Source organism: Acipenser ruthenus, chromosome 26 (genome assembly GCF_902713425.1).
Source record: "Acipenser ruthenus chromosome 26, fAciRut3.2 maternal haplotype, whole genome shotgun sequence".
In the NCBI taxonomy this organism is placed as follows: Eukaryota; Metazoa; Chordata; class Actinopteri; order Acipenseriformes; family Acipenseridae; genus Acipenser; species Acipenser ruthenus.
This window is the reverse complement of record NC_081214.1, coordinates 2057534-2085064: the sequence shown is the minus strand read 5'-3', so window position 1 is coordinate 2085064 and position 27531 is coordinate 2057534. Positions and strand designations below refer to the sequence as shown.

Genomic DNA, 27531 nt, shown 5'->3' with positions numbered 1-27531 from the left:
CACTCCCTGTCGCTCTGCATTTATACAGCCATCCCAGTGTGTGTACACGTTGGGATCATTCTCTGTTAAATGCAACGGTGCCAATAGATGCTAAAAATGACTTCCACCACTTTCAAGCACGTGACAAATGACAGACATATCCGTTTCACATGTATGTTAACCGTGCTGGATTTCTATGTAATGAACTGATGATTCAAAACCCTTGGCTAGATTCTTCAAGCTTTTCACTTCCAATCATTAATTGCACCATTTTGCACCAAACCAAGTTTCATTGAGGCACTTATAGTTAATTAGTTTTTAATTAAGTTGCTATAGAATTGTATTCTGCTGTTCCATTAAAACAACAAAAAAAGCTTTTTAGAGTGTGGTATGTTTTCTATTGCTGATCCAATGCTGTAACTGATGGTAACTGCGTGCACGATCCTGGAGCATTTAGCATTGAGGGAAATGTGGGTTTTTTATACTGTATAGTGAAAGTTGTGTGTGTCTCCCCAGTGTCTCTGCTGAACCCTGCCTGCACTCAACTCTACAGCCTCTTCCACCCCGCGGACCCCTCAGCCTCCCGCCTCGAACCTCTGCTGCACCGCCGCTTCCACCAGCTGGCTCCCTTCCCAGTGCCCCGCTACCAGCACTGCCCCCTGGGGGACGGGAGGTCCAATCTGCTCGGTAAGAGGGTGCAAACGCAGTGATCAACCGCGGGAATCTTCACCGGCGTTCAGCGTTAGTGTGATCATTCCTGAGGTTACCAGCTGCTGCTGCTGCTCATTATTTCTTCTCCAAGGCTTTCCATGTTAAGGTGTTAAGGTTTACGATCCCTTCTACCTGCGGTTTTTATGTATGTATGCTATAGAGCTTAAATGATGTCATTTGAAAGTGTTTGCAGAACAGTGTGTTTGCAGTAAGTTTCAATGCCGGCCTCATCCAGGGTTATAGTATAACTGCATGGCAATAATTACATGCCAGCAGTATGACTGCATGGCTGAGGGTATAATTACATGGTTTCAGTTGGATGGCTGTGATGCTTGCGAGTTTTTGTAGTTGTGTGTTTTGGTCTGTACTGTATGCTGTAAGATCACGTATACGGTATTTAGGTCCACATCCATTTAGGTTATTAAATTGGTTAACAATTGGTTAAAGGTATTTGACTGGGATTTTTTTTAACATGGCGCGCAGTGACACCAAGTGGCCGGAGGTTGTAAATGGCAGCAAGGATTTTTGAAGGGTATTGTTTTTTTTCATATGCTGTGTATACGCTATAATATAGAAAGAGCGAGAGAAAGAGAAGATGTGCCCTTTCTTCTTGGCAAGGAGGTTTGTTGACAGCAGCGATATTGAAATGTTGGCCTCAGGCTGGCTCTGGGGACGAAGCTGCGCGAATGAAAGAGAAGCTCGTCTACCCGGCTTGGCTTCTCAAGCATTGCACAAGGTGCTAGGAGGTTTATAGGAAAGAGAAACGCAAGCAATCACACGTACTCAACTGAGCTCCAATCTGTATTGCTGCAAGACTTTTGAGATTGTTGCATAAATGACGCTGCGTCAAAACAAAAAAAGGAAATGGCAGTACTTAATTCAATGTGCCGTGTGTGTGAAATAAACAGAAAACACAATGGTTCTTCATGGGTAACACGAAAATAATCATTTTGTGAGTGTAGACCAACTCTGTGCTTCCTTCCTCTGTGATTCTGAATCCCCTGTACAGAGAGTACAGTGCCAGGACTCTAGCTGAGTATTACTGATATTAAGAATAATATTTAAAAAGTGTTTTAATTCCAGCAGATTAAGCCGAGCTTGTGCAGCAGGGATAGCGGCTGGCAGTGTTTAATTAAGTGGGCTGCAGGCTTGCTCCATTGAGTGCAATTATCTGGTGTGAGATCTGTGCCGGGTGATTGACATCTCCATCTCCCCCACCCCCCCCGGCCACGCCTCCCTGCTCTGATTGGTCCATCTGGCTCTCTCACCGCCACAGTGATGTCATGCAGGTTGTAATATGCAGCGGTCTCTATATGACCATGTTCACAAAGCCTCGTTTATAATTCAGTTATTAAGTGATCATTATGTGTCAGGCTATTTATAAGGCATGTTTCAGAGATGAACTGGTAACGGGCAATAAAATACTGTAATGCAGTAAAACCAGGAAATTAAAGGGGAGGGGATTTTAGCCAGAGTGGCGCTTTAAGTGCTCCGTCCTTCTTCCTGGCTGGGTTTATATCTAGAAGAGCCACTGGCTGCGCCCCTGACCCTTGATATTTGTCTGGCTGCTCTGCTCACACATCGATTTAACAATGATTGCAGCCTCCTGCAGCCCATCCAGCACCTTTCATGATCCAAATCCTCCATTCTCCCAACTGTCGCCATGGCAACACCTTCTCGACCTCGCCATGAAACTCCTCCATCCCTTGCATTAGCTCTCTCTCCCTCTCTCTCTCTTTTGGTACTGCCATCCCCTTCTCCCTCTCCCCCCTTCTTTCCCTTCCTATCTGTCCGTTGTTCCTCCACCTCTCTTTTTCTTTCCCCACCTCCCTCTTCCCACCCCCCTCTTCTCTCTCTCTCTCTCTGCACCGCTTTCCTGTCATATTTAATTGCTTGTCTATTTCAATCACAAAGGTGCTCTCTCTCTTTACATGTTGGCTGCAGTTTTTTTTTTTAGGTGCATTTTTTAAGTATTTAATCTCTGGGTAATTACATTCTATCAGCATGTAATAACATAACGGGGGAGACACACTGCTGTCAGACACGGATGTCAATTCAGTGCTGTGCCATATGCTCGTTCCCTGCAGCAGTGGGTAATCCTGGCACATCCAGTCCATTCATCCAGTAGCAAATGGACCGGGGACAGCCATGCTCCCACCAGCATCTGCACAGAAACTCAGCTCGCTGTTTCACCCCAGAGCTTTTAACAACTTACTTCCAAGTCGCTATCAGTTTGCAAAATCTCAATTCCCATGTATAAAGGCGCGCACGATCCCAGAGCATTTAGCATCGCGGGAGTGCGGTTTCTTACTGACAGTCATATACCATACAGTGAAACCTCTTTAACCAACAGTCTCGAGACACACTCCTGCAGGTGCAACACAAGCCCTGAACAAGCAACGGCTACCTGCCTGGGCTCTGCATTTGTAAGCTTTTACCATGCAGCTTCCGGGCTGTCTGTAGAAAAGTTTATTGGTTTGTAGATACCTCTTTTCATGGGAGTTTGTTTCGTTTAGGTAACGGAAATGTATAAATGAGGTTTCGGTTTAGTATCATTTGTGACTTTTTTTTTTTTTTGCAGATAACAATAAAACCTGCCATGTTGTATGCCTTATTTATCTGTGCATGTGCACATGCAGGTCTATGTATAAATCAAGGTTATATTACTGCAGCTAATCTTGTCCTGTCTGTATTATTCCACACAGCAGCCCCCTCCCTTTCTGCTGTAGCGATGTGTCTTCGCTGTGCGCGGAGAGGATAGAGAGCAGAGAGTAATAAACATGCAGGCCACCTCGTCAATTACAGCCTCCTGCTTTGCATTTGCATCATCAGGAGCGGGTCCTTCTGTTGATTTCGCTTTCTTCCTGGGTTTTATTAACAGCTCCGGCAGAAAGAAAATGCAAATTGCAAATGCCGAGTTTTTCTTTTTTTTATGATTTATTTTAGAAAACCAATTCGGATCTGTTTCACCTCAAGGCCATTCGTTTGCTTCATACGTTCCTTGAAAGATTTTATGAAATACCTTAGTCAGATAGTTTAAAAAAAAAAAAATGGATGCAAAAAACTCTAAGTACAGTAAGCAGGTTGTAACTTTACAATCCCATGTTAAAAATATCAGTTCTACAGTTTTATTTTCTGTACGTTTATTACCTGCTAGATAATTGACAAAAAAAAAAAAAAAAACAGGGATATGAATGCTGCCATAAACAAACGTTTTGCTTTGTGTATGAATACATTTTTAAAATGTGCTTTTAGGTTATATGTGGGCTGGATCGGCTAGGCTGCTGCTGTTTAAAAGGAGTTTCAGGATGAAGTGCTGTAAGCTTTTACCTGTAGGCTAATAACCATTCCATTGGGAAACCAGATGGGCTGACAATACTGGAGGTTTATCATTCTCCTCGCTGATCTAGAGCAGAGATAGAAGTCGTCATTTATAACATCCTACTGCTGCAAGCTAAGAGAGTTGGCTCGTAACGGCTTGTCCTGGATGGATGAATGGTGATACTCTCTTTGCATATGGAATCGTAACAGAAGTGTGGATCGTTTGTGATTTGGGAGATGTGGTTGGCTGCTGGCTTGTACGTGCGTGTGTGTTCTGGGAGGTCCATGCTGTCCCGATGCTGTTCTCCTGGTTAATTCACAGGAAGGTTCCTGTGGTGTCTCACTGCCCCTCCTCCCCGGAGTGGGGAAGGCTGTGAGCTCTGATGGTACCTCGTCTCCTGGGAGCTTGCACACACGCACACATGCACGCACACGCATACACACGCTCAAATACGCATACAGATGCAACTGAAGCGCGGGCTAATCTCAGAACCTGGGGGAACACAGAGATAGGGAGGGACTTTGCACACACACACACAAACACACATCCTGTACAGGCACGCACGCTCACACACAGACACACATGCTCACATGCACATGAGCTGTAGAGCTAAGGTAAAGATCCAGATAGATTGCAAAACACGGTAAAGTAAAGCACAGTACAGGGATCTACAAATTGATCAAAATAGGCAGTCTGAAACATAGGATGTTTGATGATGTCTGGATTCAGAGTCTCATTTCACAATCCGTTCATAAAGCCTGTTTCTTGTCTTGGTGCTTCAGTTATTTCTGAAGTGCACTTCTTTAAACAGAGCGTCAGTGCAGTGATCAGGGTCTGCTATCATCACTGCCAGGCTACGGGCACTCTCCTCCAGCAGATGCATTAACTCAGTCCAAATCCAATTCGGAAGTCTGTTAACAAAGATTTATTAATTGCTTCATGATGAAAGGTTGTTTTTTATTTATTTTTTTTTAGCCTGCAACGGCACCCAGCACAACATGACTCGGTGGAAATCTGCAACGCAGAGCATGTGTTTGTCCACGTTTTAACATTCATGATCTGTGACCTGAAATGTGTATTCAGTGCGAGAGAGGGGGCGTGAAACAGATCTATTCAGCATGGGGGGGGGGGGCTGCGCTGCTGGAAAACAGCACGCTGAAGTGAATCACCCGGATAGAGAAGCAGAAAGACTGCCTGTGGCACCTGCTTGCAGTAGACTTACTGAAGATTGAAGCATGTTATACATCACGCAGAAGATCCCTCTGCTGAACCAGCGTTTTGCTGAGGGATCGGAGGGACAGCACAGTAAAACAAGCGCTCCAGGACAGGGCAGTTGGGCAGCAGACAGGTGCTTAAGGGTCCTTGTGAAGTGAAGCCTGTGGTGAGCAGTTCCTCAGTACCTTCATATACTGTATGTGTTTCTAGGCTTCAGTAAAAGTGGGAGTTGTAAAGTACTGGCCCTGCCTGTCTTGCTGTGCCTCTGGTGCACCGGGGCCCTGCTGGAATGTGTTCATGAACTCTGCAAGTCAATAAGGTGGATGGGGCTGCAGTGTCTCCCAGGTTACCACACTCTGGACTGTGTACAAACAGTCATTAGATCCAGCGCGTTCCTCTTATTAAACACATTTACGAGGTGTCCTGGTTGGGGCTTGAGGCTGCCAGCTGGCTCGTACCCGCTCTCCAGTATTGAATCTGTTCGATTTGAGCTACCACAGAGACCAGACTACTCTACACAGCGCTAGTTCGTTTTGTTCCCCAAAAATAGCTTGAATTTTCTGTTTCGAGGGCAGCTGTCCCTTAAGGCACGGAAAATGCAGTCCTCTGGAAATGAATCAACGGGAACAGTTTAGCGGCTGTGATGATGTATTGTATTGTTAGACAAACCTGCTCCCTGCTGTTTGTATTGGGTGAGGGGGCTGTTCAGCCTGTTGCCCTGCTCCCTGCTGTTTGTATTGGGTGAGGGGGCTGTTCAGCCTGTTACCCTGCTCCCTGCTGTTTGTATTGGGTGAGGGGGCTGTTCAGCCTGTTACCCTGCTCCCTGCTGTTTGTATTGGGTGAGGGGGCTGTTCAGCCTGTTACCCTGCTCCCTGCTGTTTGTATTGGGTGAGGGGGCTGTTCAGCCTGTTGCCCTGCTCCCTGCTGTTTGTATTGGGTGAGGGGGCTGTTCAGCCTGTTACCCTGCTCCCTGCTGTTTGTATTGGGTGAGGGGGCTGTTCAGCCTGTTACCCTGCTCCCTGCTGTTTGTATTGGGTGAGGGGGCTGTTCAGCCTGTTACCCTGCTCCCTGCTGTTTGTATTGGGTGTGGGGGCTGTTCAGCCTGTTACCCTGCTCCCTGCTGTTTGTATTGGGTGAGGGGGCTGTTCAGCGTACACTGTACATAATCTAACAAACTGGTATCACATCACATCACAGGACGGACAAAAGGCTGCTTTTAAGGCGTAACTAATATTTGATTGAGACAGTTGTGGATTCTTACCTTGATTAAAACTCCAGGTGGGTTGTTGATTGCATGCACTGGTATACTGCTGCGCTGAGTACTGTGGTTGAGATTTGTGCTCCTCTGTCTCTCCAGCGGACGCGATCCACAGCAGCCCGTGGGTGTTCCTGGAGCCCGGCCAAGCCCTCGCTCCCCCCCCTGCCTCTGCACCTGCCCCTGCACCTGCCCCTGCCTCTTCCCCTGCACCTGCCCTTGCCCCTGCCTCTGCCCCTGCCCGCAGAGCAAGCCAGACCAGCATGGGCAGCGAGGTTTCGGGCTGCTCCCTCAGCCAGCTCGCCAGCACCATCACCAACAGTGAGTCTCGTTAACATCAACCTTCAAATTCAATGACGAAGCTGTCTTCCTTCCTGTAGGTTTCTCTCTTTTTGATGCCATAAGATACTCCCTCCACAGCTAGAGGATGCATTTAGAAATACTGCAGAGGAAGACACTTAACGATTCAATGACAAACGTTTCTTCTGGGATTTCTAAATTTAGCATTCTTGAATTTAGCACAAAAACTAGTATTTTCTGCATGAGAAGGTTAGTCATAGATGACATATTGTACATAATCCATTTCACGCTGCAAATATCAGAACGTTTCCTCACTGCATTTCACAGGCTGCAGTTAATTGAAATCTTTGCTGCTGCTGTAGTTTCTAAACGAGTAATTATGTCTGTTTGCAACGTTGCTAGTCTCAAGTGCGTGGTGGGGTACGAAGCGGCTGGACTACGCCCTCTACTGTCCGGACGTGCTCACTGCATTCCCCACCGTGGCCCTGCCACACCTCTTCCACGCCAGCTACTGGGAGTCCACCGATGTCGTGGCCTTCGTGCTTCGCCAGGTACTGCTGTGACCCCCCCACCCCCCGATCACAGCAGCTTCTCAGTTACAGAGCTGCCTTGTGAGCACTGACATGCAGACCTGGGACAATTACAAGCACAAGCACAATCACAGCAGAATTGTTTGCTGAAATTGCAATTACAATTACAATGCTATTGTGTTCAATTACAATGTAATTGTAATTACAAATTGCACAATTACAATTGCCCTGCTGACATGTGTACAGTGCAGTAACATATGCCTAGATCTTCTATACCCAGAATATGCAGGTGTGTTGTAGGGCATTGTCCAGTAATACTGCCCCCTTGCTTCTCAGTGGTGTGTGACACCCTGTGACTGTGTGTTTCTGTGTCAGGTGATGCGCTGCGAGAGTGTCAACGCCCAGGAGGCGGACGGCTCAGACTCCGCCCTCTTCTCGCCCTCGAACCCGCGAGAGAAGTGGCAGCGGCGGCGCACTCCCGTCAAGCTGCGGGTGAGCGCTGGGGAACGGGAGATCAGAGGGGTGGAGCTTCGCAATGCAAGAACGAAGCTGCATGCAGGCTCGTTATTACATCGTTGATTGTCTGATGCAGGGGCTCTTGTTTGTCAGGGGCACCTTAAAAGTGTAGGAGCCACTTTGGGGTCGCGTATCCATGACTTGTCATTCCACAGGCACTAGGATTGCAATTGGGACCCCCTACTTCCTCCTGTTAAAAATGTATGGAGATCTTTGTGGCCTATTTGTTCATTAAACTGCATGTGCTCTGGGAGGGAGGTATGACGAGAGAGAGAGAGATGGATGGGTGGGTGGATGGATGGATGGATTCACAGATCCTGTGTATTGCTGGTTTTGCTCTAGTCTGGTTTGAAACATTCCTGCCACCCTTATACGCAGTTTGAAAGCTGAAAGCATAAATCGTCAGACTGGTTTCATTTCCCTGCTTTTTCTCATTAAATTCCTCCTGCCTCAGCAAATGATTCAGGGATTTATTTACGCTGGCTCAGAGACATCAGCTGTACAGTGCGTGTCCTGTCAACTCATTGGAAACAGGACCTGCTTTACAGTACATAGGAGCTGGATGGGAACACAGCTCCCTCCAGTGGTGAACAAAGGATATGCATAAACAAGAACCATGGTGAAGATTCTATAGCAGGGGTGGACAAAGCTGGCTCTTCCAACCCTGTTCTATAGTGTTTAACTAAAACAATTAAACCTCCATCCAAACCCTGAAGAATCTCATTTTACCTGTTAAACCTGTTCTATAGTCATAAATACAGTATACAGTTATAGATACAAATGATATTAACAGACCGAGAAACTTTGAGAAACTGCTCTCAAATGTAAAAAAATATCATTCTGGAATAGCAGAATTGTCTTTCCACAAGTTAAAATAAAGCTTGTGGCTAGACAATACTGCTAGTATGTTAGCTGATCAAGCATGCCTGTTGAGTTACTGCCGTCCTGCTGTAATAAATAATCTCTTTGATTCTCCCCCTTTGACCTCCAGAATGTCACGGCCAATCACAGAGCCAATGATGTCATCGCAACGGAGGACGGCTCGCAGACTCTGATTGGTCGGTTCATGTATGGACCTCTGGACATGGTCACCTTGACCGGTGAAAAGGTTAAAAAGAATTAATTAAATAAATAAATAAATAAATAAATAAATAAATAAACTTTGAGGAAGGTCATTCTTTGTGGGTAATGACGAAGATGATGTTCGGTTCATGAGCCTTTTAAAAATCTCATGGCACAGTTAAAAGGGAAACATTATTTTGAAAGAAATGTTGGCTTTGGTCATTTGTGTTCCTGAGCATGGCCGTCTCTAGCTATGAGGACACCAGGATCGTGTCCTCGGGTGTGTTTTTGCATCATCAATGCTGATGCTCATGTAGAAATTCTGGTCAAGTACAAAAGACTCCTTCATTTTCTGTGTTGGTTTGCCGTGTAACACAGATTCGGAGGTTGAATAGCTGTTCCTGAGCTGTAACAGAGCTTGAGGGTGCGACCCATAACCTCCTACTGCTGCAAGCATGAACAGGAGCGGGCGGGTTTGTCTTGCAAACGTGGAGGAAGCTTGTGTTCCCTAATATTTCAAACTCCCTTTGAACGTAAAAAATAGAGCTGAAGCTAACCAGGTTGTGAGTGCCGAGGCGTTTCAGTGTCAAAACATTCAAACGAAAAGTCTGCAGTCAGTTTTCTGATTTTAATTTATTCTGTCCGGTTTGGTCTGAAACACAGTCGTGTTTGATCCAGAGTTTTGTTTTTTTTTATATTGTGATGTACCTGTCTATGCACACGCGTTTTGAGAAATGACTGATAAATCGTGCAAAGCTCTTGGATATTACACTGTACAAGACTGAGGGATGCAACAGCTTTAGCTCTCTCTCTCTCTCTCTCAGGTGGATGTCCAGTTGATGACTCAGCCCTCATCCGGACGCTGGGTTCACTTCGACACCGAGGTCACCAACAGCAACGGCCGCGTCTCCTACACCATCCCCGAAGACAAGCGGCTGGGCGTGGGGGTGTACCCCATCAAAATGATCGTCAAGTGAGAGCCGTCACTGTGCTGCTGCTGGCCATCCCCTTAACACATTCATGCATGAGGACGGATACAAAACAAACTCTCTTCTAGTCTTTATATGAGGACAGAAGGAAGCCGTGCATGATGACCTCGTACGAGCCAGATGCCATATTTTAAAAATAGAAAAATATATATATATATTTATTACGTGTTCAAAACTACTTTTGTTTTTCAGCTCATTTTCAGTATTTCATGCATGACAGGCTTCATTATTATTAGACCCTTCTTCTGACTCAGCGTTGTCCCCTCCCCTCCCTGCTCCCAGGGGTGACCAGACCAGCGCGGAAGCCTTCCTGACAGTGCTGCCTCGCGGGATGGAGTGCGTGGTGTTCAGCATTGACGGCTCCTTCGCTGCCAGCGTCTCCATCATGGGCAGCGACCCCAAAGTGCGGGCAGGAGCCGTGGACGTGGTCAGGTGAGACGGGTCGGGAGGGGAGAGGAGACTAAGCTCTCATTAAAGACGACGTGCTGACTTAGCACTGAGAAGTGGAAATGATTTCAAACACACTTTCAGGACGCATCGGGGGCAGCGAGCGGTGTGGGACGTGATGTTGTTTTTTTCTCTGTGCTGGGCAGGCACTGGCAGGACCTGGGCTACCTGATCATCTACATCACGGGCCGGCCGGACATGCAGAAGCAGCGCGTGGTCTCCTGGCTCTCGCAGCACAACTTCCCCCAGGGCATGATCTTCTTCTCCGACGGGCTGGTGCACGACCCACTGAGGCAGAAAACCATCTTCCTGCGCAACCTGGTCCAAGAGGTACCCTGAGCGTCCCTTCAAAAATAAAACAGGTCCTCGCACACTGCAGTAAAATAGCACTACACTCACACAGTGTAATCCTTGTCTCCTGGTGCATACTGTATTGTGATCCAACGTGTCGTTACCACCCAGGCTCCAGGAAAGCACATTTTACAGCAGGCTTGACAGGGTTAGTAGCGCTTGAGTTCCAGTCCTGTGTGTTTGTTTTTTTTCAGTGCCACATCAAGATCAGCGCTGCCTATGGGTCCATGAAGGATATCTCTGTGTACAATGTGCTGGACCTCCCTCCCTCCCAGATATACATCGTGGGACGTCCCTCCAAGAAATACCAGAACCAGTGCCAGGTGAGGGTTTTAACTTCATGGATAGCAGCTCCCTCAGAGCTCGCTTAGACCACAGCGCTGCGTCGACATCCTGAGAGAATGATCTTGTGATTTATCAGATTTGAAATGATAATAGATATTTACACGTTTCACTTAACTCAGAGTGAAGCATATAAAGCAATGAAAAATAATTGAAAAAACATGTAAATGAGAAATATTTATTGAGTCCAAAACAACAAAGCTATTAAAAGAAAAAAAAAAGTCATGCATGGAAGGCTTAATATTGTTATAAATGAATAACTATATAGCATGCATTTAAATCTGCATGCCCTTGTTTTTTTTTTATTAAAATGAACGTTGTGATTCCCCCTTCGTTACCATGGATTGCAGCTCTTCACCCTGTTTCGTTTGTCTGTCTCCCTGCAGTTCCTGAGCGAGGGGTACGCAGCGCACCTCTCCTCTCTGCAGTTCGGGCATCGCTCCCGTCCCAAGAAGAGCTCGGTCCGCATGGTGCTGCGCAAGGGCAGCTTCGGGCTCTCGGCTAAGCCCGACTTCCTGCGCAAGCGAGCCCACCTGCGGCGCACCATGTCCGTGCAGCAGCCCGACCCGCCCTCCACCCCCAACCCCAAACCCGAGAGGGCGCAGAGCCAGCCCGAGTCCGACAAGGATCCAGAGAGGCACCCGGGGCCAGGGGTGTGGGTGCGAGGAGCTGGGCAGCGCGGGGACTCCACGCCCTGAGAGGGAGGGAGAGGGGGGAAGGGGGTGGGAGGAGCCAGGCAGCATGGGGACTCCACCCCCTGAGAGGGGGAGGGGGTGGGAGGAGCCAGGCAGCATGGGGACTCCACCCCCTGAGAGGGGGAGGGGGTGGGGGTGGGAGGAGCCAGGCATACATGGGGACTCCACCCCCTGAGAGGGGGAGGGGGTGGGGGAGAGCAGGATATGTTAAGAGCCCCTTCCAGGACTGGGATATCTGTAATGTCAAGTGGATGCAGGGTGGTTATAGACTCAGTTAAGGCTTTCACATTTAGAAAATGTATCTATGAGAGTAATCTCCCAGTAAGAGATAAACAGAACCATTTAAAAACGTAGGAAGCTTAGTGATCGTGCCAAATGAAACTCTGCTGTGGAGAACCCTTTAGCGCAGAGCAAGTGGATAATAAAGTGCCCTGCTGCATCTCTGACACTTGTAACTGGCTGGGTAACGCTTTCCTTAAGGAGAGGCTCCATCATCAAAATCACTTGCACCAAACCAGGAAGCTGCATTTGTTAGGAACGGTTGTCCCCACAGTAGCAATTTAAATTGCACGCTGGCTTTATAACCACGCTGGATTTATTTGTAGTACATGTTAATAATAAAGACAGGGTAGATGAGAGTAAGTAGAGAACCTGGGGCACAAAGGCTGCCTGCATCTCTGTGTTGATAGACTGTGTTTTGTAGCAGAATGCAAATGTGGACAAAAGTGCATTCTAACACTCAGTCTGTGAGAATTTTTCAGACAACCAGGCATGCATTTTAGGACTATCGAAAAAACAATATCCTACTTACTGATCAGCCTCCAGTAAAGGACAGAGACGTGCAATCCACACAGCAGATTCCTGGACAGTTCCCACCGCGCGCTGGACATGCGTTTCCATCACAGTCACACAGACCTCTATCCTGGGAGGAGCGCAGGGACTGTGTGCCTGCATGGAACAGGGATGTGATTGTGACATCACAATGAGATAAAAACCCACAGCCAGTCACAGGCCCACAAACACAGAAGGAAGAACTCAGCAGCCAATCACAGCACAGAAACACTGAGCAGAACTCATGTGGCTTGTCACATGGAGCAGTCCTCCCCAATATCTGACTGGTTACTCAGATCTGTTAGCGATGTGACTTTCCTGGTAGAAACCTGTTTTTAGAGACACACGTGTCAGACTGGGCGATTAGCAACCACTTTCTGAGGGCCTGGGACTGCATGTCTGCCATGGTCAGTGTCAGACAAACTTATTTTTCTAACTAAAGACGCTTCTACATATATGAATATATTGTAATTTTTTTTTTTTTTTTAACATAAAACAGTACAGTGTTGTTTATCTGGGTATCTGCAGATTTCTTTGGGCATTTTCATTGTTGTTAGCATACATAAACCAATAGCGGGTTAAATAAAAAAACTAAGTAAAAGTATTACCCTTCTGCTTGACCAAAGTATTTTTGTTTAATGTTGAGGACAAGTGCAATGTGTTTTGTAACTGTTATTTTTGTATCTGTATTATATATGTACACAGTATATCTACATATTTAATATATATTTATGTAAAATGTGTATAATGATGTCTGCTTCCTAGTTGGAATCAAAGCTTGCTGAAGACAGGCGTTCTGAAAGGACAGACAGCAGGGGTCCTCCCAGTCCAGTAACAAGGGCCTGACTAGGGTCAACTAAACTTAATTTTTTTGAAAAAAAAAAAAAAGAAAGCACTAAACAAAGGCATTTATTGTTATGAGTTTTACAAAACCTTTTTTTTTTGTAATACACATTACTTTCCTTGTGTTGCTGGTTTTATCATTATTATAATTTTTTTTTTAAATAACACACGGATGCATTCATTACCCTTCTCACAATCCCCAGGCGGACCAGTAAGAGGGTATGACTGCACGCCTTACACATGCGAGCAGCAGAAACTGTTACGAACTTGAAAGCGTTGCCACTAAAACTATGCAGGTGAAACAGATCACACAAAACAATAAGAGCCAGTCCCAAGCTTTTTCTTTTATGAATAACTAAAAAGCAGGAGAGACTCTTGTGGAAGTTCCTGCTTTAAACAGACGGTGCGTGTGGGAGCTGGGAGCTCAGTGGAACCCGGGTTCCTGTGATCTCGAGTGTGTTAAATAACGTTCTGCTGCAGCGTAACCTCAATGCCGCGTCGGGTAGCGCCTGCGCTTCGTCACAGACCCGCAGGGTCTGGATGGTTGTACCAAATATATTGATTCTTCTTTTCGAGGGTCGGGTGGGAGTGGCTTGCCTTTGATTTGTTTTTTTTTCCCTCTCCCACTATTTGGCTCGTCACGGAGCTCGATCAATGGCATTAGTCTCGGCATAGGCAGCAATGGGTTGAAGTTACCCGTGTGTGGATGGATTGTGTTTTTGTTTTTTTTTAATTTGTGGTATTGTTGGTTTCCAATGTACTATACAGAGATTTGTATTTGTAACAAAAAAAACACAAGCTAAAGTTTCAATATTGTAGCGATGGAACACGGTTTGTATAAAATGGTGAAGATTTTAATTGTGCACCACTTCAATAAAGAGGGTCTTCGTATGTTTTAATCCTGCTGAGTTTTCACAAATTAATGAATTAAGGGGACACATTTAAATCAACGGAATTATACAAACTGTAATGCACAAAAAAGCAAGCAAAATGCACTTGAAATATATATATATATTTATTACATTTTACCAAAAACAACATTTGTCAATTAAACATTTGTCCATTAGCTAACATTACTGTATGTATAAAATATATATTTATTAAAAAAATGTAGTTTGTTGCACTGCACACTTTCCAACAGCTGCAGCAGCCCATAGAAAAGTTAACTTACTCCTTCATACAAAAGTGGTTCCTTCATATAAAACATTACAAAAAAATATCTATTTATTAGTGTCTTATTAAATGTGTACCAGTTACATTAAATACCCCAAATCCGCTCACTGAAACACAATACTGTTAATTCCCTTTGTCTAAAGTCATGTTAGCTGTTAGTTAATATTCATATAATAATGCTTATACCTAATGGCTATAGAAAAACGGTTTAAAAAACATTTTTTGCAAAACAAATCACTTTTTTTTTTAATCAAATAAAAGCCAGCTGCTTTTGGGATCGGAAGACGATGTCAGCGTTACCGTACAGCTGCTTTGAAGAGACGAGGCTTGAGAGAAGCGTGGAGTACTGGAAGGATTATGAAGTCCCTGTGAAACACAGCCCTCCACCGCAGGTAGTGTAGAACTACACACACATATAAAAAAAACACAATAGAAACACACGCAGACACAGAGCCCAGGGCAGCGATAGGCAAAATGCTGGCTGTCAACATGAAGAACACACAGAGAGAGAGAGAACATGGTGGCTTAGACACAGGAGACACAGATACACCCCCCCCCCAGTGCTTTATCCAGCGTTAAGGGGTAAACTGAGCTATCATTATGACCCCATTCCAAATTTCTGCACCACGAGAGAGAAGTGTCTAGATACTGTGTATTTACACTGTAGTTACTTAGTAAATGCATGTGTACTTACACGTAATTTAAATATTATTCATAGTTACCATGCACTTGTGTAATTAAATATATTGTGCAAAAAGATTTACACATCAAGTACATTAACAATTCATAACATTGTAATTGTGCGAGCACACATGTATTTACTAATTAACTACTACATAAATACACAGTAATGAGACACAAGTGTCACCGAATCCCGATCAGTCAGATATGAACCTGTAAGCAAACAGAAGAGACAAGACCAGGTATGATGACGGAAGCTGCAGTCAGGCTCAGTTTCCTTTGCGAATGTTTGATAAGGCTGCATCTTTCCAGCTGTGGACGGTGTCCCGAATCCTGGCAGTGTTGTTTCGGATGGATGCTCTGCGCGTCCCCTTGTGTTGAGAGGACTCGTAGCTCTCTACCATAAGCTGCTTGTAGTTTTCAACGGCTTGATCACTGCAAAGAGAAGGGCGTGCCTTTTAGGGCCTTACCAAAGCAGCTCACTGAAGAAACGGAGCTTGAACAAAGAGATGAGCACGTGGGGAGGGAGCTGGGTTAAAGCACGGGGAGACACGAAACAGCCAAGCCCTGGATAAACAGGTTCGGAGGAATCGTTAGAGGCAGCAGCATCAGCATCAGCCACAAACAAGGGCGTTGAGACAAAAAACAAGAAACGCGTGTTACTGAGGAGGGTTAGAGGCAGAACAGGCAAAACTTTACCTTCCCTGCTGCTCCGCTTACTCCACAGATGAGAGGAAGAGCGAGGTCGCTACTGAAGAATGGAAAGAGTATTACAGAATATCAACCTTGAGATTTGAGTTTCTTCACTTTGTGCCCACTGAATTGGTGAAGGACCCTTGTAATGGGAAGTGTAGCACACGTACAATTTACTGTCAACATGGTATAACCATGGATTAATTACCAAACTGCAAAAGAACAAGGGAGCTCAGCATACTGCAAGACGCAACTAAGACACTCCAAACCCAACAACCTTCAGCACTGCATCCTGGCACTCCACTGACTGAGCTACAAGACCTTTCAGATTTCCACACTCCGGAGCAAAAGCATTGGGCAGGATTAATAAATCAGACTCTTCCCAAGCGCTCCCCTCCCAGTTCTCTGGAAGCGTGCCAGTCAGGAAAGCGCAGCATTTCCGAGGAATGCAAGGAATCCATTCAGTTAACAAGAGTTGCAGCTGTCCTAGCAAAGGGCAGGACCCTGGGGCCCCAACACAGAGGGGAGAGGTAAATACTAAAGACATTAGCAAAGCAGCAATGAAAATAGCACTCCCACTGAATAGCAGTTTGATCCATACCTGGTTTTACTAGGAGTTTAATAAAAGACACACCTTAGCTTGTTAACTATAGACTGGCGCTAACTTCTCTGCAATAGGAGTCTTATTTCCATCCTTGCATGAAACTGACCGGCATATCCAAATCTGGATCCTCACTAACGCTAAATTAAGATAAATGTAAAAGTGACTGAGTGAGATCCTGGTAATTTCTACTGCAGTCTGACAGTTGGGATAGGAGCCTAAAAAAAAACAAACACACATTTAAAACAGGAAACGCCCACTTCCTTTCTCAACCCTTCTCCCATATGTGGGAACCAAAAGGAACAAAAAAAATCTCTTTATATAAAAACCGGGTGCTTCAGATCACATTGTTTCATAACCAAACAAGTTCACGGCAGTGCTCTGTGAATCCTTGCAAACGCACACAGTAGCTTTTGCACACGTTTATCCAATTACCCCAAAGCAGTGAGAAGCTTCTAAAGTGTGCAGGAGCCGAAGCTAGACGCTCCCCGGGTAAGAAGCAGCTTGTTTTTTTAAAAGTATGGGAGACTCACCGCTCATCTTTCCCGATGACGTCATCGAAGACCTGGGAGAGCTTCTTCAGCTTGCTCAGCCCCGTGGACACGGACTCGAGGTCTGTGTCAAACTGCCTGCGAGCCGAGAGGAGAGCAGTCACACAGAGGCAAGGGCAGAACGCATTTACTAGAAGCATCAGGCATTCGAAGAACGTGCTCGTAATAATGCCTTAGGCTCCAAACAGGTCAACAGACAAGGCAATCAATTCAATTGAATCATCGTACAATCTCTACTGCAAGGCGTTCTGCTAAAGCAGGGCTCTGCTGATGCAGCTCACCTTCTGCTGGGGGAGGCAAAGGGGCTCCTCAGGGCCGCCATTCGAACCAGCTTCCTCCTGCCGCTCCACCCCTTCCCGGCCCGCAAGGAGCCGCCAGCCTCAGGGGTCCTGGCAGCGCGGGGGGGCCTCTTGGAGCCCGATTTGGGGGGGTGTTTGGGGTTGTATTTGGGGGAGGCCGCAGGCGGGCGGGTGCTGTTTTTCCGGGGCGTGCGGGCAGCCTGGCTCTTCTGTTTCTCTCCAGCGGGGGGCTTGCCGGGGGTCTGGACCAAACAGTCTTCCCGGGGCACGCAGCTCTTCTGGATTCTCTGTTACACAAACACAAACGCATCTTTCTTTTTTGTTGCATATAACACAACTGATTTCGAACATTGTTCTTAACTCCCTGAAGTATCAAGTGTGTGTTTTTTTTTTTTTGGTCAACTTGACACCCAGTTTGAACTTTCTCCTGCTACAGGGGCTGAGTGTTGGAAGTTAAGGATGAATCCCCTACTTCTGCTGCAAGATTGACTCGACAGAAGCAGGAGCAAACGTTTGTCTAACTATAGAACACACTTATTCAGCTACAGCTCTGTAGTGTTTTTGGTCTTGCATCATGATCTATACATGCCACTGTTACTATATGATATATCATGCAAAGAAAGAGCCATGGCTCAGCGCTACACCATGCGCGCCACCTCATGAGAAACCCACGAATGCGGTGCGGGGGAGCCCCTGGTCTGATGGTCTGGTTACCTGGGACACGTTGCCCAGGGTGCTGCGAGCACTGCGGGTCAGGCTGCGCATGGCCCCGGGTTTCTGCCTGCTCTCCAGCGCCTCCCAAGTGGGGTTCTCCTGCATGTTGAGAGTCACGCTGCGCAGCGGCAGCCTCTTGCGCAGGGACATGCGCAGCGTGTTGAGCGAGCTGGACGAGGGGCGCTTGCGGAAGCGGTCGGGGAGCGGGCTGTCAGGTTCGTCCTCCAGGACACTGTGTGAACGCCAGCCCACCGCCACGCCCACGCTCTGCAACACTGAGGAGGTCATGGTCACAAGCTGCAGGGGAGACAGGGAGAGGTTATAATAACCCTCCCAACGTAACTTCAAACAAAATCAAAAACTGCAATCACAAGCTGATGCCTTCATAACCATTGCAGGAGACCCCTCCCCTTTAAAAACATACTGATTTATATTTGTGATCATTTGTATGGTTTATGGCTGTTTTTATTTTATTACAATCTGATTGAAATAAAGTGGGGGATAAACTATTCGTGAGGTCAGTGCATACAAATATTTAAAGACAAACCACCCATCTTATTCGGAGATGGAAATAAGACGTTGCATAGCGGTTTGATCCATTCCTGGTTTTACTATGAGTTTAAGAAGATATACAAGAGCTTGTTATCTATACGCTGGGGCTAATCCAGCTTTTAATAAAACCTGTAAGGGATGAAACTGCTATGCAGTGTGAGACTCATTTCCATCTCTGCTTATTAAAAGCTTGTGAATAGAAAAGCAGACAGGATGTGAAGTAGCAATGTTTCTGGATTAAAAAGCCCTTCTGAATTGAGAATGTTCTTTCTGATGGTTACGTCTTGATACAGTATTGAGTTCCCAGCGAAGGACAATAATCCCATCCTGGGGTGGCTTTCTTTACTTTCCATCCTAAGGGCAGCGTGTAAAACTCAAGGCTGTTAATGAGGTGTATTGTTTCCTTTCATCAACAGTGTGATCCCAGACAAAGCAGAATCAGGCTCAGACAACGCCAGTCTCACCGCGTTTAATTGATTTGTTAAGTTCTTTAGAAAAGGGACAGGGTCTGCCATTCTCTTTTTAGTCATTTTAATTCTCTCAGGAAGAAAAATGTATTTAAAATGGGAAAGAAACCCAGTGTATGGGTAACAAGCTCAAGTGTGTCTTATTAACCGCGTAGTAAAACCAGGCATGGATCAAACTGCTGTGCAACAAGAGTCTTATTTGCACCCCTGAGATACATGAAGGGGTTGATCCAATACACCTATAATACCCCACTGGGATAAGGCACAGTTTGACTATTTTATAGCACTGGGGAAATCGCATTGGAATTCCCCTGAAGATGCATGGGGAATTCAGTCCAGAGGTATCCTTTGAGTAAAGGATTGTTGGGATTCTGAGCCACAACAAGCTATGAAATTATATGTTATGTCGCAGGCAAAAATATTCATGTGATTGAATTCGCGTTTATGGAACAGTAAAACTTTGGAGGAAGAACGTGCACATTTTAAAGTTTAACTTTACTGTGGTAAACAAACATCCAGGAGGTAGAACCGACATTTTCCATGACATCGATCCTAAACACAGAACTCCACACACACGCCCTATCCTCTAACGCAAGATGTCTACATGCCTTGAGGCCAGACTTCGTAACTTTACTAATACTGAACTGCGTAAAGTCAATGAAATGAACAGATTTAGAGTATACACCCTTTCCTACTATCAGCTAGAATAAACATAAAAACACAACCTGACCGCCGTGCCCGCCACTGTAGTTTAAACGCCGGGCAGTACGCAATTGCACGCAATGTCTCTTTGTTTTCTTCTGGTTTGTTTTTAAAAATTTGAAAAAAAAACACGTGTTGAAACACAGCATCCATTTCTATTTATTTAGAATTGCATGTTAGTACTTGACCGTCCTGTGGTTTTTTAAAGAGCCATTCGTTTTGTTTTCTGCATTGTGCTACCCCAAAAAACCCACATGTCGGCTCACCAAACTCCTACTTATTGAATACACTTAACTTGTTTAACAATAATATTAATTAATAAATTATATATATATATATATATATATATATATATATATATGAGAAAAGTACCTACCTCTTGTTAGTCTCAAATAGTCACACAACGTTCTCTACTGCGAGCGAACGCTGATTTTCCTTCTTTTTTTTTCTTTGTTTGAATTTGGCGCAAGTCGTCCAACCCACCCTGCTCCTGCGTTCTGATTGGCAGACAGTGTCGTCACCGTTGCAGCAGCTTGATTCTCTTAAAGGGACAGTAGCTTGCGATTGCGCACAAGTATTACCTTTCCATGTTGTTATAATGCCCGTGTACGCAATAACGGGTCACCCAGAATTAACCAACAGCGTTTTTATATAAATGGCTAATTAACCTTTTACGCCCCTCTTGTCCCGCCGGCGGAACACGGAACTGCACGTAAATATTATATTTCATAACTCATTTTTAATATTATTACAAAAGCAAAAGAGAAAAAAGCTGACTCGATATCAAAATCGTTGTTTTCCTACCGTCAAACAGCGAAGGAATTTTTCGAATCCGTCATTTCACCGCTGAGATATCCCATTCACAATGTGTCTAGTACCCCCATGCATTCAAAACAAAAGCAATCGACTAGCTTGCATTTTGCTGCTGTGGTCTTACAACCTTCATGACGATGAAATCTCCCTGATCACGTGGTAGGGGAGGTCACAAGCGTTCCATTCATGCCTTTACTGTGTTTGTAACCCAATACATCACAGAGTAATTGATGTGCAAACAAACACACCCACCTCTTGAATGAGATAAGGGAAAAAAAAAAAAAAAAAAAAAAAAAAAAAACCTTTCAAAGGCAAATGCTTGTGGCAATGGCTAGCCTGTGAGGTGCCAGAAGATAACATCCCTTTTAGAACTTAGTATATCAATTGACATAAAGATTTACACAATGTTTATTTTTGGAGAGGTTTGGGGACCCTTGGGCTTAGCTTTGTAAAAACTCCTGTAGAATTTGATCCCTTTGTTCAAACAGTTCCAAATTTTTACCCAGTATATTAGACATGTTGGTGAAGCACTGGAAAAAAATCTGGCTCTTTTCATATGCTACAAGTTGAAAAAATGACTATAGAACATAAAAAAATGAAAAGCGTTTGTTGTTTTTTTATGTGTTTTTTCTGGATATCTCCTTCCAGTGTGGTACTGAGTAAGACTTTTATCACACCTGAGGTTTTAGTCTTGATGCCCAAGGGGTTACCTTGAATTCAAGCCCTGAACCATGCCTGTGCTGTCTATACTTTGGAAGATATTGTGATTTATTTAAGGGCACAGCCCCCCAGGCGGAAATTGTCTGTGAGGGGCTGGGGTTTTAACAGGTTAAAACGCCGAATCTTCACAGTGTGACGCAGTTAGCGATAACAGGTTACCTCTGCAAGGAGTAGAAGCTTATTGGACTAATATGACATATAAACTAACTGGCCGGTTTACAAGGTCTGCTTTTTGATAACGTCAACAGATAAGGGGAAATGAAGTAAAAATTAAAGCGTTTGTTTGTTGTCCTCAAGACCTTTTTTTTTTTTTTAATTACCAGTATATAAAAAATATTTTGTGTTTATGATATTATTGTGGGTGTGGCATGTGGCAATACCTTTGGAGAGCTCTTCTGACATTGTTACCAATAATGTTTAACTTGGACTGTGTTCACTGTTCCACACCAGTGTCAATGTTTAACTCTGCTTTAATGGATTAATTCCCCTGCACTGGGAATATGACAATATAGACAAATCATTGCAAGAATTGTGAAATGTGCAATTTGGACTCTCTTCTGTCCCCATGAACCAGGGTGGCGATCACACACTGTATATACCATGGAAATGCTGTATCATTTCCTGCTACACTCCTGCATCACAAAAACATTAATTTATTTTGTGGAGCATTAAAAAAAAAAAAAAAAAAAGTGCTGATTGAGGCTTTAAAATCCACTTTCTAGCATCGGTAACGCGTCAGTCTGTTGTGCTATTGTGTCATCTTCAATATGGGATAAGCATTTTGGAATACAAAGCTATAGATTAACGACACTAAAGTGTTTCGGAACCTAATCATTCCCTGGCTTGTAGGTCACATGGCTTGATTGCAGCTCCACTTTTGGAGTGAGACTCCAACCAGCACACAGGAAGTTCATTTATGTTCTAAACTTTTAAAAGATTTTTAGCAGGGGAAATAATGGTTTGAAAGCCATGGTTAGCCCTCGTTTAAGGTCATTATAAGTACAGAAGGGCAGGGGCAGCGGAACACTGAGGGATGGAAATAAGATTCCTACTGCAAAGCAGTTTCACCCATTCCAGGTTTTACTATGAGCTTGATGAGCCGCAGTGTGCAGGTAGCAAGCTCAGGTGTGCCGTCTTAAACTCATAGTGAAACCAGGAGTGGATCAAACTGCTGTGCAACAGGAGTCTTATCTCCTTCCCTGCATGCTCCAAGTCACCTGTTTCCATCTCAGTGAATCAAAATGTATGATGAACGACCCACTGCCAGCCTGTGTGTGTGCAGAAGTACCTTTAACTACCGGAATCATCTTTGCTGTCCATTCTGAAAATAGATTTTTTTTTTTACCTGTAATCACCTGGTACAGAACGCCACACAGCACAATAAGCATTCGTAATGCATCTGCAGTCATCTTACTCTTACTCTGTGTTTGCTTGTATACGCAGGGTGCTGCTGTGGAAGAAGAAAACCCTGATTTCAAGGAAGCCGTCCAATCAGGAGGGGCTGCCCGGCCTTGGTCTAAGGAATATCAATGGAAAAACCAGGGAAGTGCGTGGCTGAGTGTGCATGTCGTTTAATAAGGGAGGCGTGGTTCAAATCAAACCAAACACTGCATTGCTGTTTCTACTGGAATTGTAGCTTGGATCAGAAGGCAGTCAGTGGCAGATCCAGGATGCTAAAGCTGAGGAAACACGGCTTGAAACCTGGTTCCAGGAGACCAGGAGACCTAGTTTGAGGCTGCTGTACCAAACCCCAAGTCTCCCATGCAGTGTCCTGAAACCTAGTCTCCTGAAGTCAAGTTCCATACCACAAAGTGGCTTTGTGTTCCCTCAGCTTTAAACAATAGCTGTTTATTCAGTTCATATTGAGGGACGAGGATCTTCAGCCAGCTGTAGTCTACTGGCCAGTGGGAGGCAGCTCACCCTTCTTGCAGCACTGGAAAAAAAAAAAATAAACCCGTGTTAGATACCTGGTAACCAGTGCCTGGAATACAAACTCAATCAAATAGACAGAACGTTTTTGTTTTCTGCTTTATTTGACGGGAAAAATCTCTAAGCACTAGTTTCCAATCCTTAAACCAGGCTCAAGAACAAACTGTACTAAAGATTTAATTTAACACTTTCAAGTCTGGGTGAATTATATTTTTGACGGTTTCGTCCTGCTTTTTAAAACAGATCAATAAATCAGATATTTTTCTCTGTCTCTGTACTCATGCTCCTTAGCACAGAACTATTTCATTGCTAGTAGCATAGGGTGACTACATGGTCCCATGTTCACTGGGATAGTTCAGGCTTTTCTGTTTGTGTCTCTATTCTTTAAGAGAACCAGGACTACACTTAACAGAATGCATTGGGGTGTGAGTTAAAAAGCCTCAACTGTCCCAGACTGTCCCAGTGAGCATGGAGTCATACAGTCACCCTATTGTACGAGGAGATTTTAAAATGGAAAGTCTCACCTTGGCTATCCTCCTTATTCTGGAAATGAATGCCATGCCTAGTGTCAACACAGCCACCACCACTGCGGCTACGATGGGCTCAAATGGGACTCTGCTACTCTTACCTTAGGAAAAGGATTCAAACAGTTACACTCCGCATAGAACGTCTGAGACAAAGCAGGCTGCTTACATTTCAATTTGTTACAAAACAACCTTTTTACAATGCTCGTTCTGAACTGACGCACACATTTTATGATGCTTAATGTTTCTACTCCTTAAAAAAAAATGGATTTCAATTTAAAACGCTGGTTTTAAATGCTTTAAATATTCCATACCAATATCTACTGGAGCCAGTGTCATAGAACACAACAATGTTACAAAAGCTGAATACAAAGCTGTTTAAAAGAACAGACAACCAGACTCTTGAATTCAAGTCAAGGCAGAACCTCTCTCCCTGCTGTGCGCAGGCGCTCACCGTCCACGTGAAGCTGGAAGGTCTTGCTGTAGCTGCCGTGGCTGCTGCTGGCCTCGCACTTGTACTCCCCCTGGTGGTAGGGCTGTGCCTTGGTGATGTGGAGCCGAGCCTCTCTCCCGTCCTGGATCAGCTGGCAGTGCAGCCCGATGTCCAGGCTGCTGCTGTTTTTGCTCCAGGACACGGCCGGCCGGGGGTTCGAATACACATCGCAGGTCAGGGTGACCTCGTTCCCTTTCTCCACTCTCACCTCCTCTGAGCCAGCCAGCAAGGGGGGGACTGTGGAACCACACAGACAGCATGAGCCCATCTTCAGACACAGCATGAGCCCACCCTCACTGCACACAGGGATCAGATCCCGCAGTCTAAGAACTTCTAACGCACTGAAGACAGAGCCACCCGAATTGATGGTCTACTTGAGTTTTACCCCAGAACTTTACCAGCTTCTTTTAGTATTGCTACATGATTGCGTGTGTTTATGGTTTTGCATGATTCAGTGTTAGCCATCATGTGCTAAAACCATATTGTCTTCTCACTCATTAATATTAAGTTGTGTTCCCCGTGCTTTCAAATGCATATTCTTACAGGACTTCTCACTAGCATTCTCATTTAGGTCCCTTCTAAACGTTTCCTATAGTAAAAGCCTAGCAAAGTGCGATAAAGCACAGTAAAAGCATGGTTAAGCACAGGTAAGCAATGTAAAGCCCAGAGAGGTATGGCAAACTATAATAGACTATGGTAAACACATCAATCAGACACATGACTCTCACTGCAATCAGACACACGACTCTCACTGCAATCAGACGTGTGACTCACACTGAACGTTGAGCTGCACAGAGGCGTTGACCAGCTCATCTCGTTTCAGGTGGCAGGCGAAGGTAACGAGATGGTCGGTGTCCGAGATGGGGTTGATGCAGATGCTGCTGTAGTTCAGCTTGTTGTGGGGTGGGAGGTTCACCCTCATTCTCTCCCGGTACCACACCAGCTCCTCCTCTTTCTCAGCCCCCTCCACGCGGCAGTCCAGGGTCACCGCCTCGGAGCGGTTCACCGTGATCCAGCCTTTCTGTTCCACGAGAGCACCGCGATTCCAGATGCCCACAGTCACCGCCGCTCCTGCAGCAGCACCAAATACAGAATCAGCACTCAGCTTACTGCTCATACCCAATCAATCAAATAGTGTGTGGTATACATGGAGCCATTCATTTAGACTTGTAGAGGTGCTGTACAGAATTCAGGTGTTTTCAATTGAAAAGCTTCTAGAATGATATGCAGTGCTGTGCTTCTATTACAGGTTAGTTTGATTGAATAAAGCCACAGAACTGTATATTGAGGGAGAGAAGGACCAAAGGGCACAAATAGAGCACAATGTGAATTCAGTATAGAAAGTACACTGCAGTGCATTAGGAAGCCCTTGCTTTAGATATATTTCAGTGGTATAACTTTTCACCCAAGAACATTACCAGAGAGAGAGAGAGAGAAAGTACAGAGAATTCAAAAACAGCAAACAGCTCTGTATCCAAGGAGAATCAGGATCCAACAGGATACTCTTCAATCACTAGAAATACTTCACGAAGAAGAAAACTTTTTGATAAAACTGAAAACTCACTATTTTAATAATTAGCTACATTTCGGCTTCCGCCTTCTTCAGCTAGCATGGTAGAAATCGCCGGGCAGACTGATGTTGCTGTCAATCAAACATCTGATATTCTTAACGCATATGATTTTTCATGTGGGTAATTTTCTCATTTACTTTCATATCTTGTATTGCAGAGATAAGAATGCCCCTCCCTTGGTAATACAGAAGCATCAATGCCATTGTGCATTGTGTAACTGAATCGAAATGTTGTTCCATGTTTGATCCGTTAACTGAATGGCTGAACAGCTACCAGGAATAAACCCCTGGACCCCCTGCCAGTGAAACCCACCTTTCAGTTGTGAGCAGAGGGTGAGCAGGAGCAGGCAGGGAAGCACCTTCACAGCCATTCTCATTGTAAATAGCAGCAGTCTAGCAGCAGAATAGAAACATGGGAAAGGCATCAGCAAGACCGAACACAGCACTGTGCAGCTCATTGACTAAGTCAACGTGTCTGCTGACATTCGTCCAACTACCCAAGCTTTTAATGATCTAAACAGTAGAGGAGCTCAACAGAAACTCTGCCCCAAAATGTTAGAACGCTGATCTTCGGCTGGAGCTAGCTCAGTCTTCTGTGTTTTTGTATTGTATTTAGTAATGTTAAGTTAAATAACTGTGTGTGCATATATATATATATATATATAGAGAGAGAGAGAGAGAGAGAGAGAGAGAGAGAGAGAGAGAGAGAGAGAGAGAGAGAGAGAGAGAGAGATAATATAAGATTAATCAATGCACTTGTTTTGTTTCCACTTACCAGCGTGCAGTCCTATCTCTTGAGGTCTCTCTCCGTGTCTAAGGAGTCTGGAGTTCCAGGCTGGACTGGCTTACTCTTTAAAGGCACGCTGCCTGTTTTTCATAATTGTATTTTATTGAAGATTTTATTGCATTCTCTGGTGGTTCAAGGTCAAGAAACCCTTTACTGCCTGCAGTCATCTTTGAGCAAACAGAGGGCAGGGTTGACAACCGTCAGACTGTGAACCTGATTTAATTATTACTTCCCTCCGCACTACTGGGAATAGTCTTGAAGGAAAGTCTTAGATTCCTCCTCCAGTGCACAGATTGCACAAGAGAATCTCCACTCACATATATTGCAATTAAATTAATGGTACCATTTACTCTAAGTGGAACAGACAGAGTTTCAGCTAGTGCCTTATGTAGCATACTGTGCATTGCAGCTTGTGAGAGCTATAGCATCGGGTGTCACTGTTTCTTTGTGTAATGAGCGGATCTTGCCATGCTGCAGGGAAACCGTCCAGAACTCCGAAACGCTCGCTCATGCTTTAGACTGACTGGTCCGCAGAAAATGAGTTGTGTATCTCTCAAGGGCCCTATCCTGGTTACATAAATACTTTTGAAATTAGATATTCGATATAGTGTACTCCAGGAGACTATTTGTAACCCCCAGGTGTCACCACTGGACTGTATTGTTAGGAACAGATCTCTCAGTGTTACAAAAGTCATGCAGATGAATCACACCATAGCCTCAGCTGTGAATAGTCTATTTTATTAAAATACTTTGCACAGCAAGATGTGTTTAAACTCCATAGTGGAGTTTATTTGAATGATTTGAACAGGGATCTGCCTCCCACTAATACAATAGGTGACACTGCGGAAGAATGTTCTACAATACTTTGCATTTT

General features: G+C 44.9%; 3 protein-coding genes across 5 annotated transcripts in view; 1 reads left to right on the top strand and 2 right to left on the bottom strand.

The window, feature by feature from the left end:
* LOC117429801 (membrane-associated phosphatidylinositol transfer protein 3-like) overlaps positions 1-11720 on the top strand; it is a 44956-nt gene extending 33236 nt beyond the window's left edge. The window contains exons 10-19 of the mRNA XM_059000739.1: positions 496-666; positions 6585-6803; positions 7185-7333; positions 7688-7804; positions 8820-8936; positions 9715-9863; positions 10162-10311; positions 10473-10656; positions 10872-11000; positions 11406-11720. Coding sequence (XP_058856722.1) covers positions 496-666; positions 6585-6803; positions 7185-7333; positions 7688-7804; positions 8820-8936; positions 9715-9863; positions 10162-10311; positions 10473-10656; positions 10872-11000; positions 11406-11717 — 1697 coding nt within the window. The 3' untranslated portion in view covers positions 11718-11720. The remainder of the gene's footprint in view (positions 1-495; positions 667-6584; positions 6804-7184; positions 7334-7687; positions 7805-8819; positions 8937-9714; positions 9864-10161; positions 10312-10472; positions 10657-10871; positions 11001-11405) is intronic.
* A 2379-nt stretch (positions 11721-14099) lies between these two features.
* Positions 14100-20356, bottom strand: LOC131701648 (protein PIMREG-like). 2 transcript variants are annotated; one of them, XM_059000738.1, is made up of 6 exons: positions 20198-20356; positions 18101-18397; positions 17369-17673; positions 17070-17165; positions 15942-15993; positions 15545-15677 (listed from the first exon to the last, which is right to left on the bottom strand). In XM_059000738.1, exons 2-6 carry the CDS (start codon positions 18386-18388, stop codon positions 15675-15677), a joined length of 744 nt encoding a protein of 247 aa, XP_058856721.1. In that variant the 5' UTR covers positions 18389-18397; positions 20198-20356; the 3' UTR covers positions 15545-15674. The 2 variants fall into 2 exon arrangements, with proteins under 2 accessions (XP_058856720.1, XP_058856721.1); XM_059000737.1 differs by lacking the exon at positions 15942-15993 and having other exon boundaries at positions 14100-15677; positions 20198-20346.
* Positions 20357-22909: 2553 nt separating this feature from the next.
* Positions 22910-27513, bottom strand: LOC117429803 (transmembrane and immunoglobulin domain-containing protein 1-like). Of its 2 annotated transcripts, XM_059001373.1 has the most exons (6): positions 26646-27513; positions 26184-26263; positions 25075-25371; positions 24262-24537; positions 23808-23911; positions 22910-23287 (listed from the first exon to the last, which is right to left on the bottom strand). In XM_059001373.1, the coding sequence occupies exons 2-6, from the start codon at positions 26245-26247 to the stop codon at positions 23249-23251; spliced, it is 780 nt and encodes a 259-aa protein (XP_058857356.1). In that variant the 5' UTR covers positions 26248-26263; positions 26646-27513; the 3' UTR covers positions 22910-23248. The 2 variants fall into 2 exon arrangements, with proteins under 2 accessions (XP_058857356.1, XP_058857355.1); XM_059001372.1 differs by lacking the exon at positions 26646-27513 and having other exon boundaries at positions 26184-26576.
* Positions 27514-27531: the final 18 nt, after the last annotated feature.

Excerpts from the sequence above, each read along its gene's own strand:
- LOC117429803 (XM_059001372.1), bottom strand. The coding sequence starts at position 26,328 with ATGAGCTGCACAGTGCTGTGTTCGGTCTTGCTGATGCCTTTCCCATGT. Across the intron at positions 23,912-24,261 it reads CTTCCAGCTTCACGTGGACG|GTAAGAGTAGCAGAGTCCCA; the intron begins GTGAGCGCCTGC and ends CCTTTTCCTAAG. Across the intron at positions 23,288-23,807 it reads GAATAAGGAGGATAGCCAAG|TGCTGCAAGAAGGGTGAGCT; the intron begins GTGAGACTTTCC and ends TTTTTTTTCCAG.
- LOC131701648 (XM_059000737.1), bottom strand. The coding sequence starts at position 18,388 with ATGACCTCCTCAGTGTTGCAGAGCGTGGGCGTGGCGGTGGGCTGGCGT. Across the intron at positions 17,166-17,368 it reads TTTGCCTCCCCCAGCAGAAG|GCAGTTTGACACAGACCTCG; the intron begins GTGAGCTGCATC and ends CTCGGCTCGCAG. Across the intron at positions 15,678-17,069 it reads GTCATCGGGAAAGATGAGCG|TGATCAAGCCGTTGAAAACT; the intron begins GTGAGTCTCCCA and ends TTCTCTTTGCAG.